This window comes from Rhamphochromis longiceps, linkage group LG17 (assembly GCF_057381845.1).
Source record: "Rhamphochromis longiceps isolate RC_006_pf linkage group LG17, R_longiceps_female_GT1.1, whole genome shotgun sequence".
NCBI classification, from domain to species: domain Eukaryota; kingdom Metazoa; phylum Chordata; class Actinopteri; order Cichliformes; family Cichlidae; genus Rhamphochromis; species Rhamphochromis longiceps.
Genome location: NC_140573.1, coordinates 5319561 through 5329844, shown reverse-complemented (window position 1 = coordinate 5329844; position 10284 = coordinate 5319561). Strand labels below are relative to the sequence as shown.

The 10284-nt window shown below is 41.9% G+C and overlaps 1 protein-coding gene across 1 annotated transcript; it reads right to left on the bottom strand.

Annotated features, from left to right (window-relative positions):
- Window positions 1-180: 180 nt before the first annotated feature.
- Window positions 181-9112, bottom strand: elk3 (ETS transcription factor ELK3). Its single transcript, XM_085386018.1, has 5 exons — window positions 8747-9112; window positions 4767-5014; window positions 3945-4673; window positions 2644-2766; window positions 181-1082 (listed from the first exon to the last, which is right to left on the bottom strand). Exons 2-5 carry the CDS (start codon window positions 4971-4973, stop codon window positions 987-989), a joined length of 1155 nt encoding a protein of 384 aa, XP_085242144.1. The 5' UTR covers window positions 4974-5014; window positions 8747-9112; the 3' UTR covers window positions 181-986.
- Between the last annotated feature and the right edge of the window lie 1172 nt (window positions 9113-10284).

Below are 10284 nucleotides of genomic sequence, written 5' to 3'. Positions count from 1 at the left end.
CAAACTGTGCTCAAGGTCAAGACTATGTTTGAGATTTCATGGATGCCTTTTCCAATTTTCAGAAGAACCACTCTTCCTAGAACACTGGTCAGATTTTAATCTATTGGGATTCATTAACAATTAACATGATAGGACTGTAAACGTCCTTGACTTTTTAGTGAATTTCAGTTCTTGTTTACACAGTTCAGCCAAGTAAGTACTTACTTTGCATACTTTACACATTAAAATAACCTGTGAATTGTGATGAATCATAAGCCAGATGAGCTTCTATGTCAGTGATTTTCTGGGTTACAGGTCAGTTTATTTACAGATAAATCTTTCATGAATGAGCTTTCAGGTACTTGGATTTTATTACCTTGTGAATAAGCAGATCTAAACATTTAACTGTCTGGCTCTAGCTTCATTTTCTGCACACATACGCGTGGGAGTGCCAACAATCCTGGCATGTAACACTAACCCTCAATAGGAAAGTATATTTCTGTGCTTTCTTTAAGCTGCTGGTATGAATCTATTAAGACTAGCCTCTGACACTGTGGTGTACACTAATTAGGAATGTGGATACTGAGTTTAGTTAATGCAAGGGGGGAAAGCAGTATTATATTTCAACTGGTCTGCATCACTGAAGCTTAGACAAAGTGGAATGAGACTGATTTAAAAAAAAATGACATGAGAAATGTGATGAGGTCTGGCCTTCACTCAGATTCTTTGCTTGAAAACAGTTCAAAGATTTCTGTCCTGAAGGAATGAAAACACCAAACACATGTTAAAGCAAGTAAACATGAAAAAGGGGCCAATGCAGATGCTCTTCTCAGAGAGCAAAGTTTCAGATAAGCTCCTGTTTCTTCTATAATCAATACAAAGCAACAGGTGTTGGATTTAAAGTGTAACAGAGCGAGTCCAAATCCTCGGCGGTTCTTCTGTGTTTAATGGGCGCCGGTTCAGTGTTAATGTGGTCCGGCCCATTTCCCTGTTATCTTAGGCTGGCATCAAGACTTGTGGGAGCTGGAGGACAGCAGCAGAGGAGAGGAGGTGTCCATGGCAGGCAAAGGCACAGGGATGGGTCCGTTCAGCAGTGTGGGGAACTGCAGAAGGAGAAGAAAAAACTGGATTTTTGTATTTGTTGTGTTGTTTGTGTGAATGACAAAATAGTCTCCTGACTTCAGTGTTTTCCATGGATATAAATTAAAATAAAAACACATACTCTATTAACAGTCACTAAAAGTGAAGAAGAAAGAAACTCGATAGTTTTAGAGTCATTTGTTACTTTTTCTTCAGTCATTTCTTTTTGTTCTTCTGCATGCTTTTACGAGCAAATCACAAAAAAATCAAATCACCTTTAAAGCATGTCGTTTTTATTTGTGGCTTTACGCTGACTCATACATTAGTCTGTTATATACTAACAATACTATGTAAGTATATAACAGACTAATGTATAAGTCAGTGTAAAAATTGTTTCATGCCAATGTCTAAACAGTCTGCTGGAGGAAGTGCTTCAGGTTTCGAGACATTGTGAGGACGACACTGGGACCAAATCCTGTTCTGAGGACTAAAACTGTGTATTTGATGCTTGGTTTAAAAGTTTATTTGTTGTAGTGTGTGTGTGAGAGCTGACTTGGATGGGAGAGACTCTCTTTTCCCCCTAGACAACAGGAAGTTGCCCTCTTTTCTTGTCCACACCAAAACGGAAACATCTGCAGCTTATTTTGAAACCCTTGGCATAAAGTGAATCACACACACACCTCACACACATTAATGTGAGAAAACAACTGCAACTGCTTGTCTCAATGCCATATGAAATGACTATAAAGAGCAGTTTGTGTAAACTGAGATAGTTTATGGGCACATCACTACACTTAAAGATGAAAACATTTATCTTTTCATGTCCTCATCAAGTAGAAACTGCCAAAATTTTTCTATGTTGGTTTTAGGTGAAGACATAGACTGTATATAAAAGATGAGTTCATCATGGTTAGAAGTCCCATCTTGAAGCCTCCAGCTGAGCATTTTAACAGGTCTCAACATGATGAGTGAGGCAACCTGAGGAATTGTGCAGTGTCATTTAATTTCACACTTTGTGGCCATACAGTCATAACCTGCTTTGTGTCTGTTTGACCACAATTTACAAAATGAACATCATTCTGTAACAATCATTATCTTGATATCTTCTGCAGGGATTGTTTTTCTAGCCAATGCAGTCCCCCTGGGAAGTACATCCGTCGTAGTCTATGTAGAAAGAGTGTAGTTTTTGCTGAATAACCATCAGTGACAAAACCAATGTAATCAATGTAAGTGTAAGAATGCAGCAGACATGCTCTCCCTCCTTGGATCTGCTGGCAACCACTTCCTCTTGGAGGTGGGTTCTTTATCCCCACTGTTGCCAAATGTTGCTCATAGAGGATCCTTTGGGGTTCTCTGTCTAATATTTTGATCTTTGCTTTCCAATACCTTGAGTTGTTTTGTAACCTGGTGCTAAACAAAACTGAATCCAGTTAAAATCAAATCAACTTTTAACAATGTAGCTCGAGCCTGTGGTCCGTTCCTGAAGTTAAGATATTTTTAGATTTAACAGAGGCTTGGCAAATATCTGCAGCTGCTGAAGACAGCCCGTGCACATGCATGGAAATAAAAATAAATGACTGTTACCTGGAAGAGGGGCGCGTGGCTCTGCAGTTGGGCAGGGCTCAGGGGTCCCACTGGACTGAGGCTGGACCAGAATTGGATATTGGAGAGCAGAGGGCTGGGAGTGAGCAGCAGACCAGACGGAGTCTACATAGACAAAACCCCCAAATGAAATGTCAGGGAATAAATACACTAAGAAATAGATGATGGTGTTTATTCTGGCAGCACATCAGCGGCGAGGCTGTCGTGTCACTCAGTCTCACCCAGAGCTCAAAGCCAAGTGTGCCCTCTAGTGATCTCAAACCGACTTGGCAGACTGTCTCCATGCAGACCAGGAAGCCCCACTCATGCAAAATTCATGACATCTACTTTCTGTCTCGGCTTTCTGAGATATATAAAAGCAGTTTGGTTTTCTTTTCTTCAACAGTCTGTAAAAGGTAAATGAATGCTTTTGTGTTCCCACTGTCAGTACAGTTACACTTTCAGCAATGCTAGACTGCAGACGGCTGTATACTTATGGTTTTTAGCTGATGACCTTTACTTGATTGCCTGCCATTGATCTGTCTGGTAATTCCAGGACCTCAAATGTCTTTTGTTTTACCACTCAAAGCTGTCTTATGAACCTTGTTATAAACCATTTATTGATGTCCGGTCCACTGAACTAGATTAAGATTGTTTGTGGCGCACGATTTAATGGATTTTTGCTTCTTTACCAACCACAACCTACGAAATTTGAAAGAAAAGAAAAAAAAAAGCAAACACCATAAACTTGTTTCTCACAGTTCTATTCTGGTTGTGATCCAGGAAGTGAAAAAGGGGGGGAACAAGGTCTTTAAAAAGTTCCAGACTTTTTATTAAAATTCCCATGTGTTCCCGTGGGTGAAAGTGGGTTATACATACTAATATTAAATAAGTGTGCACATGAACGCAGCTCAACTTTTGAAATAATGAGTGAACAGGTCAGCCTATACTTTTATTTTCCATCAGTGATGCACAGCAGTGTATGATTAGTCAGTCTGGATAAGAGCGTTCGCCGAATGTCTGAATGTAGTCAGACTGTCCTGGTTTGGTCAGTGTGTTGTTGCCAGTGAATCGGAAGCTGCATGAACATATGGCTTCACTTATGAACCTCCTCCCTCCCTCCCTCCCTTCCTCCTTTTCTTTCCGCTCACCTCTTTCCATCTCCTCCCTGTCTGACTTTCCTCATCCAAAAATCTCTTCTTTCGCTCGTCTGACCCTCATCTCCTCATTCCTCACCTATTACCTACTGCATTTCTGGAAGCATGAATGTGTGTATAACAAGTGTGTAATGTGTCACGTTGTACCTGTGCTGTGAAGAAGGCTGAGGTCAGAGACCCAGATGGCAGAGCTGGGCTGTTGAGGGCAAGTGAGACAAGGTCACTTCCTGTCAAGAGATGTGAAGGGGCGGAGATTTCCAAGCCTTTCGGTTTTCTTCCTTTTAGAGGCGTACTATTGGCCAGTCCCCTCCTTTCTGGTGTTGTCCTGCTCTGTAACCTCTCCCTGTCTCTCTGACCAGATGACAGGTTTAGAGGTTGTGCGCTGGGCTCCAATTCATCTGCATCTGTGCTCTGGACTCCCACTCTCACTAGCATATGGGTGGGGCTTTGTGGAGGGGAGGAGGATGAGGAGGAGGAAGAGCAGGCCAGCTGAGGAGACGGCCTGGAGGAATGGGAGTTCTCGGTTGAGGATGGGGGTGGGGTGGAGGGGAGCGAGGAGTGGCCACGGTGGGTCATGAATCGGATGACAGAGGAGCCGTCGTCCGGACGATCGGATCTGGGCTCTGTCTTGATTGGCCGGTGCTGCTCTAAGGAGTGATGCAGGGAGCTGATCTTGAAGGAGGAATACAGGCCGGAGTGGAGGTACTGGTTCCTCTCACCCCCATCCTCATCTTCAGCCTCGGGTTCTGATGCGGTGCCCCCGCTTTCCTCACTGCTGCGACCCGACTCCACCAATGCAGGGTCCATCTTCAGAATCTCAGGGAACGACACAAACTTGTAGACAAACTTCTGACCGATCACCTTCTTGATGATGTTCTGCAGGAGAATCACGATGAGATGTGCAGTTCATTACAACTGAGGAGACAAACCACTTCAATGTTGTGTAGCTTAGATATATAAGTTGCGTACCTTGTCATAGTAGTAGCGCAGTGCTCTGCTCAGCTTGTCATAGTTCATGTTGGTCTTGTTCTTGCGCAGGCCCCACAGCTTGGCCACTTCCTCTGACTTGAGCAGCTTGAACTCGCCATCATTGGATGTCCAGCAGATAAGATGTTTGTGGCTTTGGTCGAGCAGCAGCTGCAGCAAGAACTGCCAGAGTGTGATGGAGCTCTCCATGATGATGGGGAGGGAACGGGGACACCAAAGACACAGGTGATCTGCAGTAAAAAAATCAGATCAGGAGAAACAGTCAATCTGGAATGGCCTATATTCCTTTGCAGGGGTTGCTTCTGTATCTCTTTGTACATCTGTAGAGTGACAATAAATTCTTTACTGTACAAAGAGTGCAGTAAGGAAGAGCGCATCTCTTCTATAGTTGAATCTGTACCAGAACATTCACATGTCAACTGTTGGACGAGTAAAATCATGTCACATATGAATCTCTGGAAGTTATGATGCTGATAGGAAGTGTTCTCCTTGCTGGTGCATTACAAGTCTACAACTTACAGCGGCTTCTGTCATAATAGCTAACAACTCTATGTTCTTTTACTCCATGAATTCACAGTTAAACTTAAGATCTGATATGACTTGGGCCCAAGTCTTGTCATCGTCATCTCCCCCTTTGTCTCTCTTGCCTCATTCTGGACCTGTTTTTTCTTTTATGTTTTTTTATTGGATGAGTTGGTTCTTTATTGTAGTTTTTAATAATACCGATTACATGTTTATGTTTGTCTAAAGACAATAAACATTTGATAACAAAAAAAGCCCATCTAGCTCTTAGTCCCTTTAGAATGAAATATCTAGTTCTTTAGCTTCAACATGCTACGATGAGTTAAACCAAAACAATGAGCTCAAACTATGATGGCCCTGAGAGGTTAAAAGCACTGCAACTCAAGAAATAAACTCACAAACAAAAAACAATTAAAAAAAAATTACTGCAGGATTTTTCTATTTGCTGGTGTTTCCTAAAGTTGCACTGCATTTGACTTCCAGGGCTGCCATATAAAAGACATTAAAAGGTCTTCTTATAAACTGCACAGTTGGCTGATAGAATTTGTGACACTCTGTGCATTACAAATATTAATTTTATATTAATAATGTGAACTTGGTGTCATAAAAATATTGATTAATGCAGATTTAAAGCTCACTTTTATTAGAAATACAATACACCATTCCCAGTGAACTTAAATAAATGAGAACCTTGAACTTGGAAAAACAATCTAATTGAAGAATGGGATGCTGTGTAAAATGTAAATAAAAATATTTGCAAGTCAGCTGATCCCTTTTACTGATAAATGTTGCTGTGCTTCAAAGATATATCTGGACATTGTTGATGGCATCACATTCAAAGTTCGCATTTGCATTTCACGCAGCGGGTTAACTTTTGTGGAAAACCGTACTTAAAGTACATCACAATACATGCAAGTCATCCAGTGTCCTTAAAAGGTTATAGATTTTAATCTTTCCAAGACTCAATTGTGAAAGAGGACATCATAAAAAGAAAGGAAAAGGGTAGTTGGTGGGTGGAGAAGAGAAAGACTGTTGGCATCAAAACTAAAGAGTATGCTGATCCTTCTTCTGGTTCAAACATGTTTAACACATGTTCAAATAACTCAACCTTTGAATAACAGAGTAATAAAAGAGCTTTTAGAACAGACATGCAACGGTCATCTGTGAATATGGATGTTTATCAAGGCATACGGGTAACTTTCAAGGGGAACACGTCATATTCCTCCCCCATGCGTTGGTCCTCCTCAAAAAGCAAAATAACACACTTGGGGAAACTCAGTGTATGTTGAATTATTACCTGGTGCTTTGCATTACAAAAATAAAACATTTCCATTCTATATTGATGCACAAAAGCTGGCGCTCACCCATGCATTTCCATTTGAAATGAAAATCAGCCCATTATTTGGTTATTTATGCTTTAATGACACACCCAGAAGATTTATACACGGGGTATGAAAAATGATTTGCTGCATTAAAGGTCATTTTCTTGCCAAAATCTTCCATTATTGTGAATCTTAAACGATCAGAAAGCCAACAGTTGTTAGCTCTGTTCGTATTTACTTGGACTACTTTTGCTTACAGTTGATTAGTGTGAGATATGTAAACCATGTGTCTGTGGGTACTGGTTTGTGTTCTTTGCTACTTCCTCCCGCTTCTTGTGTGTGTGTGGAAGTGTGTATGTTACAGTACATGTTGGGGTGGATCACTAGTGTTACAATTTCTGAAAAGAGCTCTTTGATCATTTTTCAGTTTTGTTTTAAGATGCAAAACAATTTCCAAAAACAAACAAAAATAAAATCTCTCTGGGATTTCCTCAAACTCCGACACTGCTCTTTGTGCTTCTTGTTATTTCGCATGTGTGCATGAGCTCTAGTATCACGTGTGTGACACAGAGAGAACAAGAGAGAGAGGTTCATACATTTGGTTGGTTGGTTTTTGGATGTTCCCATGGTGATAAAACAGGATGTGGTCAGTGATCTTCTGCCAAGGCAAGCCTGGGTTTTTAACTGACATGTTTACCTGTGGGTGTCTGCCTGTCGCTCCCTGCCTCCTTTGTCAAATAAATTAAATTACAGTTCCTGAGCTGCACACTGCGAAACGAAAAATAACAAACAACCGCTAATATTCGGAGTAATCAACTACTGATTCGATCTAAAAATACAGCGTACACCTTTCCCTTTGTGTCTTTCTGAAAGGAAACCAACCAGCAAAAGGGGGGTAGGGGTGAAAGTGCATTTCGTGCAAACAATGACCCATCATCGTGAACACACACACACAAGCAAGTGTGTTCTCACTTCCTATTTCCTGAATGTGTGTGTGTGAAGTGATGGAAGAACTGTACTGATGTCCGTCTGTCTAAACGAGGACTTCCTGTCATTCAGTTTCAGGGGCGTCATTCCCGGTGAGAGACCTTTCCTATCCAGGACTTCCTGTCACAGAGACCCACTGGGAACGAACACACACACACACACACACACACACACACACACACACACACACACACACACACACACGGTCTATACTTCTATATAGATCTGTTATATGGGGTATACATGTATGCCCCGGTGTCAAACTTTCTGATCTATACTCTGCAAGTCTGTTGAGGAGATGAACAAAGCCACAAAAACTGCTGATTTATTTGGAATTTCAGAATAAAAGCAGTCTGGAGCACTGGTCCGCTGTTTCAGTGCTTAAAATCTGCTTGTCCATAAACTCCCTCTTCTTGTGCAAGCTCACAAGTCATGGAAGATCTGTACATAAAAAATTCTCCTACTGCAAATGTTTATCCATGGGATTTTCTGCCAGTGTCTTCTGGGGGCTCTTCAGTCCAGCAGAAACAAACCAAAAGCCACATATGAGTCTATCCATTTTCTTTAGGCTGTGTATTTCTTATTTTTGGAAGTATGTCTGTGTGTGAGTGTATGTCTGTGGAAAGAGAGCAGGGGTTTCTGCTGGAACTCAAACGGTTCTTTGTTTTTGCACCAGTGACTCATTTTCAAGATGTTGTCTGCTGCCAGCTTCTATCCGGAAGCGCATGGCAATTAGTCTGCGAGGTCCAGACAAACCAGAAATTCTACTACTAGATTTTTAAAGGAGCCACGGCTGATTTTTTTTCCACAGCAGCCACCATTCTAACCTCTTTTAATCCCTTTCTTTACCCCCAAATGTAGCTCCCATCAGCGGGGTCAGTTTTGATTCCAAAGCAGAGTGCTAAAACCGCAGCTTTAACACATTTTTACGCACAGCTTTACCTCGTTACGCACAACTTTACGCACGACTTTAGTCGGATTTCAAGTTGACAGTGACTGCCTGACCGTTAGAGGACTTCAGCAGATACACCAACAGCTAACGCGAGCTCGTTTCTGTCTTTCTATTACGCCCAAATGTGCTCAGACACATAACTTCAGAAAGTTGCCCATAGCAGGAAATATGGCACCTACCTAGCTGTGGCTGCTCCTCTGTCCGTGTGCGATGTGTGGGTTTGTGTCTTTAAAGCGGTGTGTGCGAGGTGTGTTGGGGCTCCATGCTGCTGCTGTTGCTGCCCCGCTGTCTGAAAGCGGATCCGCAGCTTTTCTCTCTCCTGCTCAGAGCAGGAAGTCGGGACGCGTAGACGGAGAACGGGCGCACTTCCTCTGGCGCAGTATTCCAGTCTGTGTAAACACATACACACAGGCGCGTGCACACGTTCACACAAAATTTCTACTTCCCATAAACACACCTCCTCTTTTAGAATACTCTCTCTCTCTGTGTCAGACACACACACACAGAAATATTGTAATCTTGACTACCCTCAGCGCTGAGCCAAGTGACAACTGACGTCACCTTCTTCCTGCTCACCGGGAGGGGTTCCTGTTTTTACACACACACACACACACACACACACACACACACACACACACACACACACACACACACACACACACACAGTACGTTAAGTAAATCTGGGCCTTTGGGTAACTTTATTGTCCAAACTTTAGTTTCCTTATGGAAAAATCATCACCTTCTGGAGGTGGGTACAATGCATACACTTACAAAGCAAAAACTTTATTAAGTTTAATGAATAAATATATATGTAATATTTAAACGATTTAATATAAAACCTTTAATGCTCTCGACTTAAATACTTAGTATGGGGGCTGAGGACTTTGTTAGTTGACGCATCAGCTGAAACCCTTGAAAGGTGCCTTTCAATCTGGAGAGGTCAACCGCAGACTGTTGGAAGAGAAAGGGAAAGATCGTTTATGTCTGCAAAGATGAACCACGCCTCAGCATAAGCGCAGCCCACTCTCTGCTCTCCCTGAAATTTCCATTTCCAAACCCACACCAGAGAGCAACATCAAACGACCTCACACCTTCTAGTCACATACTGGTCAACAGACAGAATTTAGCATAAAATATTAATCAGATTTTGCTTTTTAATCACTGAGAAACCTGTTGTGTCTAAGTCAGACAGTGCTGTATGGTTCAATTCTACATTAAACATTTTTTAGTGAGTGTATGTGTGTCACGGTGGCCTCCAATGCCATGCCAACAGCTGTTGCATCATTTATATCATGCAGCCTTCATGACATAATTCTGCAATCATTTATTATTGCAACTGCATGCCGATAGGGGTCGCATGTGAGACAGTTTAGAGTCATCAAGCAGTCAGAAGCTAATTTAACCCAACAGGAAAAACACAATGTAATGGGCAGTCACTGGCAGGTAATGCTTACCCAACAGCTGGTGGAGCTGGATTGTCTGTGCACCATGTCAAGTTACTTTCCATAACGCAACACAGATCAATTTGAAATTGTTATGTAAATGTCCCTGGGTGGAGGTTTGAATGTTGGGTTTCCTATGAAATTCCTCTTGTGATAAAGTTACGTTCAGATGCTGTCTGACTGTGTGAGGCAAACGCATGAGAAAACATTTTGTTGTCTTGTCTGCTTTGACCTGTGCTTCATTTGTGTGCGAAATAATAGCAAACTATTGTGCA

Bases quoted from the DNA above. Each gene is read 5' to 3' on its own strand.
- elk3 (XM_085386018.1), bottom strand. From the start codon at position 4,973: ATGGAGAGCTCCATCACACTCTGGCAGTTCTTGCTGCAGCTGCTGCTC. The intron at 4,674-4,766 runs GTACGCAACTTA...ATTCTCCTGCAG, and splicing joins TGCGCTACTACTATGACAAG to AACATCATCAAGAAGGTGAT. The intron at 2,767-3,944 runs GTACAACGTGAC...TTGTCTATGTAG, and splicing joins CAGCCTTCTTCACAGCACAG to ACTCCGTCTGGTCTGCTGCT.